This window comes from Rattus norvegicus, chromosome 6 (genome assembly GCF_021556685.1).
Source record: "Rattus norvegicus strain SHRSP/BbbUtx chromosome 6, alternate assembly SHRSP_T2T, whole genome shotgun sequence".
Classification (NCBI taxonomy): Eukaryota; Metazoa; Chordata; class Mammalia; order Rodentia; family Muridae; genus Rattus; species Rattus norvegicus.
In genome coordinates this window covers 126,006,484-126,026,181 of record NC_141539.1, presented here as the reverse complement: position 1 = coordinate 126,026,181, position 19,698 = coordinate 126,006,484, and the positions used below count along the sequence as shown (strand labels likewise).

Sequence of the window (19,698 nt, the reverse complement as noted above, 5' to 3'; positions counted from 1 at the left end):
AGGGGAGTGCAAGAGGAGAAACCAGAAGCCATTTCACATGTGGGACTCTTGTCTAGTGTTTGCAGAAACATACCCAGGGCTTCTGTGAGCACATCTGATCATTGACTAGTGTCCCCCTTGCCTTTGGGTATTTTGCTCACAGGCCTGGCAGGCTCTCAGGGTGAGGAAGTGTGTCATTGTCCTGTTGAACTTGTCCATCCATCTCCGTTTCATGTTCTTTTGCTGCCTTACTGGGTCTTTTGTTAGCCGCAGATGCTGCCTTTCACTCTTTCTCTAACAGTGGGGCTCTTAAGAAATGTCATTATAGACATTTCTGAATTTAAAATCAAAGTTTTGATGACTAAATGGAGTAGGTGGACACTTTCATTATGAATATAATAAAATCAATTTTTATTCAAAATTTCACCACTAATCTTTCCGTTTTATTACCTTTTCAAAAAGATAATTTTTCCAGCACCACTTAGAATAATAGAAGAACTTCATCATGTGTCTTTATGTGTCATATAAGGTTTTTCTTGGGAAGTAAAACTCCTTTCTTACAAATTAATTTATATATATTCTGAACTAGAACAATTCTGTTCATCAGATAGCTTAAATGTGGTATTGCTGAATGTTTGAACATTCAGAGGGTCTGCTATTTTGTTCTTTTCCTGCTGATTGAACCTAGGGATCTTGTGCATGGTAGACAGCTGCTGCACCCCCGAGCTACACTACCAGCCTTCTTTTAACTTTCTGCTTTGAGGTACGAGCTCACTGAGTTACACAGGCTGGCCTTGAAGTCAGTGTTTAGTCTAAGGTGACCTTGAACTTGGGATCTGACTGAGTATGTGTACTATAGGCCTGCTCTATAAGACTGGTCCAAGTTCTACTGTTTCATTTTTTTTTTAAATCTTACATTTAAATTCATGTGATATTCTTAAATCTTTACTTGGAGGGTTGATTTATTTCTTTTTTTTTTTTTTTGGTTCTTTTTTTTTTTCGGAGCTGGGGACCGAACCCAGGGCCTTGCGCTTCCTAGGTAAGCGCTCTACCACTGAGCTAAATCCCCAGCCCCATTTCTTTTTGAGATTTCTTTAGTCTGTCACTAATCTGCTGATTACTTTCACAATCTAGAAACTGAGATAAATTGTACTCTTCTCTTATTGTCTTCTCCTCTAGCTGTTCCTGAAGTCTGAAACATGGCCCTTAGGCTGTGTGTGCAATAGGGTGGTAGAGTGCCTGTCATTTCTCAGAGGTTAGTTATGGAGTCACAAATACATAGGGACATTGTATTCCAAGTTGGAAAAATAAAATTATTTAGATCTTCCATTTCAGGAGACGTTATTAGTTATTTCATATAATTGCTTACTTTGCTAGCATTTTTACTCAAGTAGTATTTCTAATAAAATTCAACTGTGAACAATATTTTATAAATGAAATGCTTGTAAGTTGAAAAATTTTTAAGGTTTATTTATTTTATGTATTTTATGTACACTGTAGCTGCCTTCAGACACACCAGAAGAGGGCATCAGATCCCATTACAGATGGTTGTGAGCCACCATGTGGTTGCTGGGAATTGCACTCAGGACCTCTGGAAGAGCAGTCGGGTGCTCTTAACCACTGAGCCATCTCTCCAGCCCAAGTTGAAATTTTATTAGCATTTTTAAGACATTGGTTTGAATGTTGCCTTAAGAATAACATGTCAAATGAAAAGAATGCATTCTTTATCTTTTTTTCCTAACTATTCAACAGTTGGAGTTGTGAAGTACAGTGCAATCTCCAAGGGTGTGTTGTGGACTAGCAGACACATTCTATGTTACATATGTGTGTGTGTGTGTGTGTGTGTGTGTGTGTGTGTGTGTACATGGTGGCTCACAACCATCTGTAATGGGATCTGATGCCCTCTTCTGGTGTGTCTGAAGACAGCTACAGTGTACATAAAATACATAAAATAAATAAACCTTAAAAATTTTTCAACTTACAAGCATTTCATTTATAAAATATTGTACACACACACACACACACACACACACACACACACACACACACACACACAGGAGCCTGAAATGCTCAGATCACCTGATACATTCAGCTCCCCGGTTCTCTTGCGCCAGGAAGCATCTCTTTTTCTTCCCAGTACTGACATGTGAACCTTAGAGGGAGTTCAGAGACAGGGACCTAGAGTCACCACAGCACTTGGGGTCAAGTTGTCTCTTGATAGTCCATTGTCCATAGCAAGTGAGACTTACTTTTCTAGAGCACAAATCAGATCATACAATTTTTCTAACTGAAAATTTTCGGTTCACTCCTGTTACTTGTTAGACTCATTCATTGGCATTAATTGTTTGGGGTGCTGGGAATATAGTAGTTGATTTTTTTTTTAAAGATACATTATACTGAAAGCTCACAATATAATGAAACAGACCTTCATGTAATAATAAGGTTTGTGAAACCTTGAAATGAGGCTAAGTGTGGAAGCTAGACTTCATCCCCAGTAATGTCTAGTGAGCAGGACCATCTCTTCCTATCCCCTTCCCTGGGGCTCTCCTTAAAAAATTCTTTTTTTCTTATGTGGATATCAATTAACCACCAACAGATCTTACCAGTTGTACTGTGGAAGTAATGATATATGTGGTAGACTGTTTTTGGGTTGCTTACCCTAAATTCAGTGAGCCACCTACATAATGTACTCTGTACTATGTCTTAACCCAGTGGCCCCAGATTCTGAAAACTCCATCAGGATATGCTGTGTGTGTGTGTGTGTGTGTGTGTGTGTGTGTGTGTGTGTGTGTGTGTGCGTGCGTGCATAGTAAACCTACAGTGTGTATGTAATTCCTAGAGGTTGTTTATGATGTGTTTTGTACCATATGAAAAGTATGGAAATACCTTGCCTCTGCAGTATAACTAACAATTTTTGTTATTGATGCCATAGGAAATCACCGTAGCTGCAGAGAACCCAGGGTGGGGTTTGAGTATATAGGTTTACTCTGAGAGTGCTTCAGGAGAGCAAGAGTGAGAGAAGAGTGGTGGATGGGATGAGCCCAAGCAAGCTTGTGTCTTAATAGTCTACATTTAGCTTGAACTCATGGATCAGAAAGAGGAAGCAGACTTTTTATTTATTAACCATTTTACTCATTTACATTTCCAATGATATCCCCCTTCCCGATTATCCCTCCACAACCCCCCATCTTGTTCCCCCTCCTCCTACCCTTTGCCTCTATGAGGGTGCTCTCTACCCACTCACCCACTCCTGCCTCACCCCTCTAGCATCCCCCTATGCTGGGGCATCACCCCCCTCCCACTGATGTCAGATAAGGCATCCTCTGCTACATATGTATCTGGAGTTCTGGCTCCCTCCGTGTGTACTCTTTGGTTTAGTCCTTAGGAGCTCTGGCTAGTCCCATTAGATAGTTGATACTGTTCTTCCTATGGGGTTACAATTCCCTTCAGTTCTTTTAGTCTCCCCCTAGCTCTTCCATTGGGGTCCTCAGGCTCAGTCTGATGGTTGGCTGTGAGTATCTGCATCTGTATTGGTCAGGTGCTGGCAAAGCCTCTCAGGGGATGGCCTTACCAGGCTCTGTCAGCAAGAGGGAAGCAGGCTTTCAGTGCCCGTGTTATTTGCTGACTGAAGGCTGGTTGGATGAAGGTGAGATAGAAATAGAAAATGGGGCATGTAGATAGGAACTGGTATCTCATTAGAAATCAAGGTAGCTCCTGCACCAAGCTAGGGACTGGGGCTCATGGCTCTCATCTGCATCCTTGCAAATGCTCATCAACTATAGCAGTTAAAATATCTTGATTATTAAGAACATGTGAATGTTATTTATGAATATGCCATTTTTGATTTCTTGCTTCTCATTGGAAGCTTCTTTTTAATAAGATCCTTTGGGAATCAAATACATGGATTATTTTTTTCTAGCTTTAACTTGGAAAAACTTATCCATGGAATTGATTCCCAAAGGATCTTATTAAAGCTCAGAGTAAAACATACTGGTTTCTTTTTTTTTCCCCCAATTTCTTTCTCCCCCTCCCTCCCTCTCCTTCTCTTTCACTTGGACAAAGACTCTTTGAATTTTCAAATTATTTGGGACCAAGTACAAGAAATAGCACCTTATTTGTGGCTTCACTAGCTGAAGAAAATGTGTCAGCTTCCCCTAGTAATCATTAGCTGTCTTTAGATCCTCAGGGAGGGAACTTGGGGGCCTCATGAGTTCCTCCCTTTCTCTTTGGCAAGATGTTGATAAGTCCAGTCTTGTTCAGATAATCATATCTGCCATGAATCGAGAGTGTGAAGACCATGTGATAGACACCAGGAAGTCTGCATTCCACAGTACTCCTTCTGGCCCTTAACATTCTTTCTGTTCTCGTTTCCATAATGTCCTGTTTTAGAGGTGGTAATATCAATGTTTATTTATAGCTGAGCATTCACCAGTCACTTATTTTCAGCACACTGACCAATTAATGATCCCTACAGTATTTACCAGGCACTGTAAAATAAAAACTTCTCTGACCAAGGCTGAAAATAGTACTGAATTTGGTCATGGACATAAATATTTAGAAGTCACTTTGATGTTCATTTAGCAAAGCAATAAATAGCAGGAGCTTCTACACTAGGTCCTGTGACTTCTTCAGCTGTGGGGCTTTTGACCACGTTTGTAATACCAGATGTGTGTAGTGTGCCTCAAATGCAGCCGGAAAGTGTTTGGATATCCCTGTAATTGACTTGGTCAGTACCGTAGTGTTAGCATGCAAGGTCCACAGCTAACTAATACTGTTGGTGACAGCCTCCACTCCCAGCAGCCAGCATAGCACTTTCTGACACCAACAGGGCTGGACAGCAGGGATGGCACAGTTCCAGCATAGTTCCAGCTTGATTTCTTTCTATCCTATGACCAAAGCATGTGGTACCTTCAGCAGAGGGTCTTAGCATCTAATTATGAATACCCAACAGTAGTGGCAATACCCTGGTTTGTTTTGGGGACTTGATGAGACTTTCAAGTTGTGTTTGTTTGTTTGTTTGGTTGGTTGTTTTTTGTTGTCGTTTATTTTTTGGTGTGATCTATATAGCAAGAAGTAAGTATATTTTTGTGTTGAAACTCAGTATTATTTTGTCCATACACATAATTTTTTCACTAATAGTTAACACTGGTTTTTAATCTGCTAAGTCCTCTCCTATGTAACTTACTTAATTTCCAGACTATATAATATGAGAGTTGCTTCTAATCCAAGTGAAAGCTGAGAGACAGGTATATTAAATATTTTCTAACATCACATTTAGTAGACTACAGATACAGATCTAGGCTGTAAATCAGTATAGTCTGACACTAGACTTCTTCTTCACGTCTTCCCTGCCTCTCCTCCCTCCTTCCTCCCTTGGGCTCAGATTTATTCACATTCAGATACACACACACATACATGTGTGTGTATAAAAAGAGGAAATGGAAGTTTCATGAATTGATTTTAGTGTGCTTGATATTACTTTGACTTCTCTTTCTTTTTTTTCCGGAGCTGGGGACCTTGTGCTTGCTAGGCAATCGCTCTACCACTGAGCTAAATCCCCAACCCCTTACTTTGACTTCTCAGTGCTTTGAAGACCTACTACATTGATACAATCATTCACTACCAATACACAGCACAATGTTTATACAAACACTAATGGACAGACTTTTAACAAGAACTGAAGTTAGCAAATGGCTTCTATATCATGAACATTAAATAACGAGAATGGCATCTTTGGCAAAACAAAGAGACTCTTGGAAACACTACATACAGTTTTTTGTTTGTTTGTTTTTTAAGTGACAGAGGGGCTGGAGAGAGAGTTCAGCAGTTAAGAACTCTTGCTGCTTTTCCAGGATCTAGGTTTAATTCTTAGCACTCACATGTTGGCTCACACCCATCTATAACTCCTTTCCAAGGAATCTGGAGCCCTCCTCTGGCCTCCATGGGCATCAGGCACACATAGGATACACAGACATAATTGCAGGCAAAACACCCATCTACATAAGATTAAATAAAAATAATTATTATAAAGGTGACGGGAAGGGCTGCACAGCATAGAGGCAGTTCCTGCAAGCCCAAGTTCAATCTTCAGGAACCACATGCTGGAAGAGAGAACTGAAGCTGCAAATCACCCTCTGACCTCTACACACACATCAAGACCTGTGCATGCTCCTCCCACGTAGATAATAACCGTAAGAGAAGTGTAAAAGTGACAGGTTAAACCTCAAATCACTAAAGCATTTAAATTTTTTGTTATATTAATCTGTGTGTGGTGGTGGTGGGGTAGGTAAATGCACGCCATGGCACCCACTGTCTAAGCTAGAGACAACTTGAAGGACTCACTTTTCTCCTCCTATCTTGTAGGCCCCAAGGATTGAGCTCCAGCCCCCAGGGTTGGTGGTAAACACCCATCCTGCTGAGGCATCTCGGTGGGCTTCTGGTTCCTAAAGCTTTTCTTTACCAACTCAGCTGTGGTGCTGCAGAGTAGGTTTTAGACCTTTTCTAGGATGCACAGTGTAAGGGGTTTGTAGCTCTAAAGTCTTACTGGATTCTCCCCATGAGTCTTTAGAAGTACAAAATTGGTTGAATTTTTTTTTAGCTGAACCTTGCTTCTTTGTACAAACTGTACTGCAGTAACACTGATGTGAAGCCACTTGTGTAAACATCCTTTCCAGCAGCAGTGATTTTACAGTGGTTCTGATGTGTCACTGCCCTGTTAACTTGCTGTGTACATGCAGGAGAGAATGAAGCTATCCAGTAAGGATCCTAATTTTTAAAGGTGACATCTGAAAATTTCAGTTCAAGGACTGTATTTCTTTTTTGCCTCCAGTCCTGCTGTGTTGAAGGACCAAGGTCAAGAGGTGTAACAGTCAGCACTAATTTTCTACTTGATAATCTACTTGATAATCTGAGAGGTGGGTGTGAGTGCAAGGTGGTCAGCTGCTTCAGGCTCCTGCTGCCTTGCTTCCCCACCATGATGGACTGCTTTGACATGTGAGCCAGCATGAACCTTTCTCTCTTCCTCCGCTGTGGTCTCAGGATATCTTTACCACAGCAGCCTAAGAGCAGCAGGACAGCAGGGAAGCAGGTGGGCATGGGTGGGTGGATGAGACTTAGAGGTGGAGCTTGTGCCAGGCCCTTGTTTGTGGAAAAGCATCTCTTTTCCAAGTTGAACAGCATGTGAGAAGGGTGTGTGGCCAGACCTTGTGATTACAGTTGTGGCAGATTATAAGCAGAGGCTACATTCGATATCACTGTGTCATGATATTTTCTGGTTCTACAATGGTAGCAGTGAAGTTTCCTGAACTCACTTTCATCATAGAATGTAGCAGGAACTCAGATTTAACACCAGAATTAAAGATTACTTCATGATAGTCCATTACCCTTCCCAAAAGGGAATTGGCCAGCCATTGCTCTGTCCTACAGATTAAATCACAAGATTCTTCTATTAAAGACCCAGTTTTAACTTTAAGTCAAAGTCATTAACAGATACTTCGGTAACACTCTGGACAGTTCTTTCTCTCGTGTTCTTTCCCACTCCCCCTGAACTTAGCATTGCATTTCTATCTGTCATGTGTGAGTTCCAGAGCTATTTGCTAATGAGAAAGTAAATAAAGTCATATCTCATCTGGGATTTTGTTATTTCATCGAGTAGTGAAAAGTCAATGAAGTAATTATAGAATTAAATGTAAAAAGACATTTATGATCATTTTTGTGAAAGGAATGCCTTGGGTTATAAGAGTACTAAATAAGAAGAGCTGTGCTTGCCTGGGAAGTCAGAAAAGGACTGAAGCAGCATCTTCAGAAGTCGGCCAGTGTCAGGGTGGGAAGGATCGGGGAGAGGCACGAGCCAGCTAACTCAGAACTTCTGGGCTCTGCTAAAGGTGCTGTCAGTGTCAATGTGGAATAGACATTGTGAATGTATGAACGCAGAGGGTGTTTTTTTAAAGTTAGTTGACAGCACAAAATATGTATTTATCAGGTCATGGATGAGGCAAGCTAGGAAACCTAACTTGAAAGGTGGTTGTGCCTGCTCTGTTTAAAAGATTCTAATAATCCAACTGAGGAGGGGATTGCATTTCAGCAATAGTGTGATCCTTTAGTTAGTAGACAGGCTCTTGTTTGACACGATTGAGACTTGCAGTTAGTCAAAAAGGCTGGAGTCATTAAAGAAGGATAGTTCTGTGCATGTCTTGGAACTCTTTTCACTTAAGATTTACCCAAACACATCTGCTGCCAACATTTAGCTGTAGGCCTATGATTTTGAGAACTGGCTCATAATGGTTTAATTGGCTGAAGAGTCATGCTTGTACTGATTCATCTGAAAGTAACAGCTTCAGGTTATTTCAAGTGTAATGAGAGCTTAGATGTGTTTGAAGTAATCCAACTACAGAGGTGTCTTGGATTTAGTTTTGTTCTGGCCTTTCCGTCGTTTCACCTACAACTAATATTTTAGAAGTTTCTTTTTTTAAGTGTCTTACTTTTAACTATCTGTTCAGAACAATCAGCCTATTTTTTTATATTCACTTTCTGTGGTTTATGTAATATTTAATGATAGTGCAACTACAGAACAGCATATACAAAATGTATGCTCCTGTAGGGCAGCAAGTGTCTGTGACAGGTGGAAAGCAGGAGGGAAGTAGCACAGGTGTTGATTATGCAGTGCACTTAGAGACAGATGCCAGTCTTGGGAATTCTAAGTGCAAGTCACTTAGAATTTCTGCTGTTCAAAAAAAGCAGTAGTTTGATATGAGCTTAAATAATAAGAGGTTTGTGCAGTGTATAGTTTTAAAGAGCATTAGAGAAATTGAGTGACAGGAAATGGGTCTCAGGGTGGTTTTCACATTGAAATCCCAGTGAGAGTAGCATGCACAGGCTGAGTGACTTAAGGAAGGACATAAGCCAGAGACTTTCTGAACTATGACCCTTAACCTTTTATGACCTGTGAATGCTTCACTCAAAATAATGCATGTGAATAAAAATTAAAAGTTTACATGCCTTCAACTACATTTGATTGTCCCTTTGTTACTTAACTTTCTGTAGCTGTGACTAAAATATCTCCTAAACAATGTAAGGGAGCAGTTGTTTGCTTGGCTTACAGTTTCTGCGGTTTGGGGGCTTAGTTGATTCCCTAGTCCTTGCCTTTGCTGATTTTTGGGCCTTTGTGGGGGAGTTAGAGCATCATGGTTGAACAAACACGTGACAGAGACCAATCTCCTGATAGCAAAAGGAAGCAAAGAATAAGGAACCAGGTAATCATAACCTGCAAACTTCTTCCAGATAGTCCCTACCACCTCCCAGAATAGAGCCATTAGTTAGCAACTAAGTATTCAACACATGGAGAATTTATACATGTATAGGTGGACTACAAGAATATTCTTATTTCCTCTCTTGTTTTCCTTTTTAAAAAATTTATTCACTTTACATCCCAATCCAAGATTCCCTCCTCCCTCTCCTCTCAGTCCCACCCTTACATGCTCCTTCTTCCCTTTCCCCTTCCCCTTCTCAGAGAAGGGGGAGGATACCCCATGGGTACCAACCTGTCCTGGCACACCAAGTCGAAGCAGGACTAAGTATGTCCTCTCCCACTAAGGCCAGACAAGGCAGCCCAGCTAGGGGAAGGGGATCCATAGGTAGACAACAGGGTCAGAGATAGCCCTTGCTCCAACTGTTTGGGGGCCCACATGAAGACCAACCTTCACATCTGCTACGAATGTGTAGGAGGCCTAGGTCCAGCCCATGCATAGTCTTTGGTTGGTTTAGTTTCTGTGAGCCTCCATGGGTCCAGGTTAGTTGATTCTGTTGGTCTTGATGTGGTGTCCTTGACCCCTCTGGCCCCCTCAGTCCTACCCCTCACTCCTAACACAAGACTTCCCAAGCTCTGCCTAATGTTGGCTGAGGGTCTCTGCATCTGCTTCCGTCAGCTGCTGGATGAAGCCTCTCAGAAGACAGTTGTGCTAGGCTCCTGTCTGCAAGCACAGCAGATATCATTAACAGTGTCAGGAGTTGGCTCTCTCATGGGGTGGGCTCAAGTTGGCCACTCCCTGCCTCTCTGCTCCATTTTATCCCTGCACATCTTGTTGGCAGAACATATTTTTGGGTCAAAGGTTTTGTGGGTGAGTTGGTGGCCCCCTCCCTCTACTGGAAGTCCTACCTGGCTACATGAGGTAACCACTTCAGTCTCCATATCCCCAGCTCTTAGGAGTCTCAGCTAGGGTCACACCCAGAGACTCCCTGTAGCCACCCCTGCCCCAGATCTCCAGTTTGACCTAGAGATGCCCTCCACTGATTTCCATTCTCTTTCTCAGCCTTCCTCTGCACCCCCTGGCCCTATATCTGATCCCCACCCCTATCCTACCCAGTTCCCTCTCTCTATCCACCTTCAATGTCTATTTTATTTCCCCTTCTGAGATTTTTTTTTTTTTTTTCCGGAGCTGGGGACCGAACCCAGGGCCTTGCGCTTCCTAGGCAAGCGCTCTACCACTGAGCTAAATCCCCAACCCCCTTTATTTCCCCTTCTGATTGAAATTCAGACAGCTTCCCTTGGCCTCTCCTTACTTAGCTTCTTTGGTGTGTAGATTGTATCATGGTTATCTTGTACTTTACAGCTAATATCCACTTCTAAGTGAGTACATATCAAGTCTGACTTTCTGGGTCTATGTTACCTCTCTCAGAATGATATTTTCTAGTTACATCCATTTACCTGAAAATTTCAGGATTATCTTTGTTATTAATAGCTGAATAGTATTCCTTTGTGTAGATATATCACATTTTCTTTATCCATTCTTCAGTTGAGGGACATCTAGGTTGTTTCCAGTTTTTGGCTATTAAGAATAAAGCTGCTATGAACATAGTTGACCAAGTGTCCATCTGGTATAGTGGAACATCTTTTAGTTATATGCCAAGAGTAGTCTAGCTGGGTCCCAGGGTAGAACTTTTCCCAGTTTTCTGAGAAACTGTCAAATTGATTTCCAAACAAGCTTGCACTCTGAATATCAATCGAAGGAGTTTCCCTTTCCATCTTCACCAGCCTGTGCTGTCACTTGATGCCTTAATTAGGGTTTTAATTGCTATGAACAGACACCATGACCAAGGCAACTTGTGTAAAGACAACATTTAATTGGGGCTGGCTCACAGGTTCAGAGGTTCAGTCCACTATCATCAAGGCAGGAACATGGCAGCATCCAGGCAGGTAAGGTGCAGGAGGAGCTGAGAGCTCTGCATCTTCATCTGAAGGCTGCTAGTGGAAGACTGGCTTCCAGGCAGCTAGGATTAGGGTCTTAAAGCCCACGCCCACAGTGGCACACCTACTCTAACTAGGCCATACCTATTCCAACAGGGCCACACCTAATAGTGCCACTCACTGGGCCATGTGTGTCCAAACCATCACACTTGCATTTTTGATCTTGGCCGTTCTGACAGGTATAAGGTGGAATGTCAGAGTCAATCTGATTTTCACTTCCCTGACGACTAAGGACAGCGAATATCTCTTTAAGTGCTTCCCAGCCATTAGAGAGATTCCTCTTTTGAGAATTCTCTGTTCTGTACCCCATTTTTAAATAAGATTATTTGGTTTGTTGGTAGCTCTCTGTCAGATGTAGGTTTGTTGAAGATCTTTTCCCATTCTATAGGCTGCCGTTTTGTCCTTTTGATGGTGTCTGTTGCCTTACAGAAGCTTTTCAGTTTCGTGAGGTCCCATTTATGAATTGTTGATCTTAGTGCTTGAACTGTTGGTGTTCTGTTCAGGAATTTGTCTCCTGTGCCAATGAGTTCAAGGCAGTTTCCCACTTTCTATTATATTTAATGTATCTAGTTTTATGTTGAGATCTTACTATTTACTGATGAGATCACTCATTTTAAGGTTATCAGCAGAAGCAGAACTAAGAGTAAGCACCTAGAAGTTGGGCTGAATGGGCAAGTGTGATCATTCATGACTAAGTACTTGAGTTTTCTCCACTATAAATTAAGATAATTACCAGAACCTCTTAGGACGATATTCTAAGGACTGAAAGAGTTTATGTGTTTAAAGGATCAAAGTACTCGGTTTTGGGTGCTTATAGCCTGAGTCTCTCACAGGATCCACATTCTTTTGTTTTGTTTTGTTACAGACAAATGTGGTGTACTAGGAAGATGTTTCAGTTACACAAAAGGATTACTTTTCAGATGCGAGATAGATTACATAATTTCCAGCATTATAAAATTCTAGAGATTGGCATCTGGGAGAATATAAGTTGGTGGTATGGCCTATGTATGTATGTATGTATGTATGTATGTATGTATGTATGTATGTATGTATGGTATATGGAAGCACCGAGATTGCCTGAATAGGACTTTACTTCCTCCCCAGATTATATAGCACCTTCTTCTGCTGGAAGACAAAGTATATCTCATTAGAGTGGCTTCTATCTTGGTTTCATTGCTGCTGTACAAAATATGCTGTTCTAGCTTCATTCTTCAGGTTGATTTGTTAGATCCTGAAAGTTGTAATTTTCTTTTTTCATTCACTGCAGCCTTTCTGAGATCTCAACCTATAATTATCACACATAAGTACAACACAAACTTTTCTTCAGAATATGCTAAACGTTTTATAGCACTGGTTTTATTATAATCTAGAAAGTCAGGTTCCTAGCATTCAGGAAGAATTTGATTTTTTATTCGTTTACCGATGGAATGATTCTGGAAGTCACACTACTTGCATTTGAAGGGTGGCAGCAGCTGCTGCTGCTTTAATTATTCTATTTTTCTCTCTTGAAACTGGCACCAAAATTATCCTGGGAACTTCGAAGAGGGAGAAAGAGAAGTAGGGAGCAAGGGGGAAGCCATAGAATGGAGCTCTTTTCTTGGGCTGTGAGCTGTATCCTGGGGAGGGAAGACTCTTTTGCCAACTTAGGCTATAGACTGGAATGGGACTAACTCTTCTCCACACACTTATTCATTTGTTTATCTTTCCTCTCGATCAAGTCTTTTGGGCTGTTTCATTAATTATTACGAACTTATTTCTTTATCTCTGAAATAGAATACCTGAAAGTCCCACTTCACTGGCTGTGGTGAGGATTAAGTGAGTCAGTACATAGAAGGGTGTGATGGGCTATTCCATCTCAAGGATTGGAATCTTTCCCTCAGGATTAGTCTAGTCTAGCATCAATCCATGGCATATCAAGTGTTGGTGAATTGAATCTTGGTGCTGATCTAGTTTTTAACTGATCTAGTTTTTAACTGAACTGAATCAGATTGTGGAGCCTTTTCCATAAAGCTTTCTTACTCTAGTAGGTAGATGATAATAGAATTATGGGCTAAATACAGGGAGTTGTATCAAGGTAATAGTAGATCTGGATCAAAACTGACCCCAACTCAAAGTGGTCTCCTTAAAGCATTAAACTCCTGAAATGGAATTGATCATAACCATTCTAAGACACATTGAATTCAACGCCTTTCTCCTCCTTTATCTCTTTTCCTGCTCCTTCTTCCTCCCCCTTCTAATCTTCCTTGAGGAAATATAATATATTCAGGGAAGCTGCTTTACCCACAGGGCTAATTCTTCAACCTGGAGAAGCAGTACCATATACAGGATTGTGCCTACCACAGTCTTTAATTATGAAACACATGATGAGATTGACCCAGGAATCCGCAAATCATTTCTGCCTAGAGATTTAAAGGGGTTTCTGCCTATACTGCCTTCAGTTCTGGGTATTTTAATGTTTGTTAAGTGTAAAACACTCCTTTGTTTTATATAATGTCTTTATATTGCATTGGTTCTAAAAGAATAGATGTAGAGAAACGAATACTGGAAGTACTTTGTTTATCTGTATGATTAGACTTGTATTAACTGTCTTGGAGTACTGGGGAGATGGCTCAATGGCTCAATGGCTCAATGGCTCAATGGTTAAAGTGCTTACCATGCAAGTGTGAGGGCCTGAGTTTGAATCTCCAGAATCTACAAAATGATTGGTTGGCTTTGTGACCTGCCTGTAAGTCCAGCAAGATTGGGAGGTGGACAGAGGATTCTCAGAGCAAACTGGTGAACAAAACTAGCCATATTGGTGAGCTCTAGATTTGATTGAGTCTGCCTCAATTGTTGTCTGGAACAACAATTAATAATGATTCCTAACATCAACTTTTAACCTCCATATTCATGCAAACAAGCATGTTCACATACATGCAAATATGCATACATGAACATGAAAAGGGAAAAAAAAAACCTCCTGGAGACTAGAATCTCAAACATTAGGAGGCTTAGGTAGAAGGATATAAGGTCAAGGCCAGGCACATACTGAGAGCCTTTCAGGAAAAAAGAAAGGAAAGAAGGAAGGAAGGAAGGAAGGAAGGAAGGAAGGAAGGAAGGAAGGTACATAAGTAAGTAAGCAAAATCCAGTGGCCAATATATACCTATATACTTCAGTGTTTTATCTGATGTCTAAAATGTCCTACTTGTTCCTGAGTCAGACTGGTCAACTGACCATAATAACAGTTTCTCAGACCTAAAAATATTGAGGCGAGAATTAGCATCTGAAGCGAAAGCAGAACTTCATGAGCAGTGGCTGTTATGTAAATACTGGGGCTAGAGCTAGAAATGTGTTTGGACAAAGGCTAAAGAAATTATCAAAGAACTATTTGAAATAGCACCAACATGCTTTTCCCTTGAATGAGTTGTCTGTATGTGTTGGCTGGGGGCAATAATTTTATTTCCATAAAATACTATTCTGCCAATGTAGCATTTTAATTTTTTCCTTTTCTTCAGCTTATGGGAAATTTTTTTCTTTTTTTCTTTTTCAGCTTATGGGAAAGTATTTCTAGTTCGTAAAATAAGCGGCCATGATGCTGGAAAGCTGTATGCCATGAAAGTTTTAAAAAAAGCAACAATCGTTCAGAAGGCTAAAACTACGGAGCATACGAGGACAGAACGGCAGGTTCTGGAGCACATTAGACAGTCGCCATTTCTGGTGACGTTGCACTATGCTTTCCAGACAGAGACCAAGCTTCATCTCATCTTAGGTGAGTGGCCATTGCTGTCAGACTTTCTATGAGGACATTTCTTAGGCGTTGAGGCAGCATAGTTTGGACTTACAAGTAATTGTTTTGACTCTAGTTCTCTTTGTGGTGGCGTTTCCTTTAGCGTCTTTCTCTGGTACCCTCGCCCCTACCCCAGCATGAAGAACTTTGTACACCTCTATTCCACACTCCGTGGTTATTCATGCATCCAACCATGTTGTCACGTGGGCCCTGATTTGTGCTTAGTTCTCAAGAATGCTCGGGTCTGGGTTGACCAGGGGCAGTTATGGAAGCTGATAGTAGGAAAAGATAAAAAGGAAAGAATTTTATTTCTAGGGACACTTCCCGGTGGGAAGCCCATATATTAAGGGCGTACCCCTCTAGTTACTAAACCCTCTCATTTCCCATAAGTGTTTTCTGAGTCCTTTCCTACTTGGCCCATTGTTTATGATCTTTGGGAAAGTCCCGGCATATACTGCCATAGAAAAACAGGACCATTTTCTGGTCCTTCTAGAAGTAAATAACAGCACACTGACATAGATGAGGATTTCATTTGCCGTTTGCAAATATGTATTGTAACTTCCTTCTGGAATTGGTGTGAGAATTAGCAAGCTAGAATTTCCTGTGTTGCTCTGGAAGCAGTATCTAAGTGTTGTATATGTTCTTGTTATGCTAGGAATTATCCATAATCTTTACCATATCTGACCCTCACAGCCAGATCCCTCGGCCCTGCAAGGCCCCTCTTCAGTGTGGAGGTGCTAGAAGCTGCACGTACTGAGTTTGCATATCTTGTATAAGCTTAAAAGTTAAGGTGGGGACCCAGGTCTCAGTGTAAAGTCTCTTCTCTTTTGGTGAAACAAAACTGTCTCCATTTGTTGATTAGTAGTAAGAGTTTTTAAATACATGTGGCAATTTTATTATATACTCTTATCTAAAATTTGGAGTTAAGTTTCTGCCATGAAGTTACACATTAGACTAACTGCAGTGCTTGTCATCAACTAAGAATCCTAAATCTTATGAGTATGAGATTCAATCTCTCATGTCCTATGAGAGGGCCTAGCAACCTCATCTTCTTCCCATTGTTCCAGTCAGGGTCAGCTGGCCTGTTCTCTGCCTCCTGTGTATGTCTTCTGTATTGACTATATTTATTTGTTTTATTAAATGTTTTCATACACTATATTTTGATCATGTTTTCTCTATCCATATGGCTTTTCAAAAGACCTCAGTGTTAGTTGTTCCTCCCTACAGGCCCTCCTGCATCCTACCCTATCATCTCCCTTCTCATTCAGTTCTCTCACTCTAGTTTCCCTTTTATCTCTTTGGTAACACTGTTCTATTCCCCCTCCTTGGGAGGTCCCCTCTTCACCCCTCATCCCTACCCCAGTCCCTTCCCAGGTTCCTAACCCCTGTGGTTACTCAGAGTGTAGCACATATCACAAGCTCAAAAGCTTGTCTTTTGAGTCATTATCTCACTCAGCTTTAGCCATTTACCTGAAAATTTCATTTTCTTAACTGAATAATATTCCACTGTGTAAATGTACCACATTTTCTTTATCCATCAGTTGATGGACATCTAGGGTGTTTCCAATATCTGGCCATTATGAGTAGAGCAGGAGTGAACATGGATAAGCAGATATCTCTATAGTAAGATGTAAAATCCTTTGAGTATGTGCCCAAGTGTGGGTTAACCTGATCTTCAGGTAGATCTATTCTCACCTTCCTAAGGGACCTCCACATTGATTTCTATAGAGGCTGCACCAGTTCTTACTTCCTGGCAGCAGTGAGTAAGTATTCCTCTTTCCCTGTGTCCACACCTGCATTGCTATCTTTTTTTTTTTTTTTCGGAGTTGGGGACCAAACCCAGGGCCTTGTGCTTGCTAGACAAGCGCTCTACCACTGAGCTAAATCCCCAACTCCATTGCTATCTTTTTAAAATTGATTGTAGCTTTCAAATAAACCACCTTGAGTGGAGCATCTACACAATGATTTGGAAGTTTTTAGGTTAGAAGTTTAGAATTCGTAGGGTTGTAGGGAGCTGGAAAGGGCATTTCTCTGGTACTTTGGCTTCTCTCATTTACATGGTACCTAGTAAAAGAGCTAGCTGAGCCAGAAGGTCCCTGGTGGGTACAGTTTCATACCTGATACTTGGTGCTGCTGTTGGCTGGGCCACCTGGTTTGTCCCCAGGGCTGCTTTCCGTCCTTGAGGACAGCAGTTCAGCGTCTTTATCCTGGAGTGTGAGAGTAGCACATGAAGACTGCTAAGAGTGTGAGGGGGGAGATTTCATAGCTCCTCCAAGAACTCGGGCAGTCTTTCTATCAATACATCATCAGCCTAGATTGATATCTTACTGAAGGGGAACTGCAAAGAGCTTGGGGCCGTCTACCAAACAAATATGTGTTCAGATGTAGCAAATTAAAAATGGTTTGTCCAATGCAGGGAAACTTCCTTGCCTATGTTTTTAAGCTTAATCTTACTTCTGTTGAATTTGGGAAGTTAGATAGAAAGGCCAGATAGATTGAAGTTAGACAGTTGGGGTTGGACTACACAGTAGGAAATGCTGTATATTTTATATTATAAAACATTAGGAGAAATCTATTATCTGTTTGTTCCTAATTCAGAGTGCTTCAGTTGGATTAGTGGATGACTGCATGATTCCTTTATTATAGTCTTATTATGTTCCCCTTAAAAGTGAGTATGTTCTATGTGATGTTTTAACAGTATATGTTTTCAACATACTAAAACAGATGGTTCATATAGCAAAAAATGTTATGTAAACTTTATATCAATTCATAAAATTTTCCTTGCTCTTTTAAATTTCCACATACTACTCCATCCTCCCCATTGTGTATGCGTGCCGTTCCCCAGTGCTGCATCCTTAAGGTGTTGTTTGCAGTCTTCTGTTGAAGCTTCTGGGTTTAACTTACACATGCCTTGTTTTCAACTTTTATAGAAAAACCTTATGGGAAGAATCTGTATTCTAACCATCTGTGACTGTGTCAAATACCATTCCACTGTATGAGATGCATTTCTGTATGGAGTATATTTGCTGGGTATTTGTGCATCTCTTAAAGGAGGAGTGGTGTTTCACTGTTGAATCAACTTTCTTTTTACTTGCTCTCCTGGGGCTGGTGGCTGTTGTTGTAAAAATATAAAAAATAAAAAAAAGTACGGTTGTCTCTTACCCCCACTAGGTCTGGCACTGCAGTGCCCCAAGATATCTGCTAGATATCTTGGAGGAAACACATCCCAACTCCATGGCAGCCCAGTGTCTCCTGCTGCTGCACACTTTGCTACACTCAAACCCTCACATAAAAGAACACACAACACAGTAACCTTTGACCCAATTGGTAAGATATATTGCCCACCTAAACATACAAAGCCCAGTACCATCCATCCCTTAAGAACATTAATAACAACCTGTAAATATACAGAGTGGGATCTTAATGTCACCTGCCATGGCTTCTCACCTTCTCCCTCCTGTCTTTTCCTCCTTTCCGTTTCAGTCTCCTCCTCTTCCTTCAAACATCCCTCTTGCTCATCCTTCCATCTCATCCAATGACAGGCCTCCTTCTATCCTGTTCCTGCCTCTCACCTGTATTTTACAAATTCAATGGAGAGAAGGTTCTGGTGAAGTCACCTGAGCCCTGAGTAAGTGACATCCTTGGGGCAGTGAAATTAGCATCAAAATATAGATAACTCCAGGGCAAACCACAACTGGTGGCATCTTCATACATTCCTGAAGAGCCATTTTATGGTTCTGAGAATTATTTATTTGTCCTCTTTGCTCATTTTTTTTTCTTCTCAATTTCTAGAATCTCTTAGAAAGATAGCCATTTGTGAGAAGTATTAACTTCTTTGTTTACAGTGCTTTTATCGAGCAAGTTGAATTTTATATATAGTAGAATTTGTTTTTAAAATTATCTTTATGGTCTCAATTTTGAATCATAATGGAAAGACCCTCTGTTTTCTTAAGATTAAAAGGAATTTGTTGATTTCTTTTTTTCTTTAGTATTTGCATGGGTTTAGTTTTTATTTGGAAAACTTTGACCCAAGTGGAATTTTTGTTTGTTGAGTATGACAAGAAATAAGGATCCAGCGTTTTAGATGGCCACTCAGTTTTTCTGCATTATTGAGAAAGAAATATCATTGTTTTCCCTGACTTGAGGCGTGACCTCTTTTCCATCTGGATGTATCTGGCTGTATTTCTTGACTTTCTGTTCTGTTTGTCTTGTGAGATATGCCCAAGCCCCATACGCAACTGTGATACCTTTATCAAGGCATTACGGTATATTCTAACAGTCAGCGATGCCAGTTCTCAACTGCCCCTGTTCTTTATTGATGATGTTCAGAACTTTATGAAGGGCTCTTTCTGTTATTTTTCAACATGACCTTATAATCAAAGTGTCTTGTTAAGGGGGTGAAGAAACTTGTTAGTGGCTTTACTGGGATGTCTTTAAATTAAAATTTTAACCTTAAGCAAGCTGAAATTTTGATGATACTAGTTAGTTTTCTTCAAGAAGATGGTATGTCCTTGTCTAGGAATCTGCATCTGAGATAGTCAAGAATGTTTTAACATTATCTTTCTACCTGTGTCTCGATTAATATTGAATGTTCCATCATTTGTTGCTATTGTGAACATGACCTACTGCATCTTATAACTGATGGATTCCACTTTCTGCATTAAGTTTATATCTTGAGATCTTACTACCTTGTTCCTTTTCAATGTCCTG

The 19,698-nt window shown here is 40.7% G+C and overlaps 1 protein-coding gene and 1 long non-coding RNA gene across 9 annotated transcripts in view; one reads left to right on the top strand and one right to left on the bottom strand.

The window, feature by feature from the left end:
• The window catches only part of Rps6ka5 (ribosomal protein S6 kinase A5), a 171,194-nt gene that overhangs the window by 64,801 nt on the left and 86,695 nt on the right, over positions 1–19,698 (top strand). For all 4 annotated transcript variants that reach the window (NM_001395592.1, XM_087553426.1, XM_087553427.1 and 1 more), the window contains 1 exon segment: positions 14,752–14,970. In NM_001395592.1, coding sequence (NP_001382521.1) covers positions 14,752–14,970 — 219 coding nt within the window.
• Positions 1–19,698, bottom strand: part of Pcgf5l1 (polycomb group ring finger 5 like 1) — a 44,354-nt gene that overhangs the window by 23,123 nt on the left and 1,533 nt on the right. For 2 of the 5 annotated variants that reach the window (XR_015623304.1, XR_015623305.1), the window contains exons 2-3: positions 18,436–18,560; positions 17,106–17,195 (exon numbers count right to left, since the gene is read on the bottom strand). This is a non-coding gene — a long non-coding RNA (polycomb group ring finger 5 like 1). Of the gene's footprint in view, positions 1–12,294; positions 12,507–14,677; positions 15,261–17,105; positions 17,196–18,435; positions 18,561–19,698 lie in introns of those variants that run through there. The other 3 variants (XR_015623306.1, XR_015623307.1, XR_015623303.1) reach the window with 3 other exon arrangements.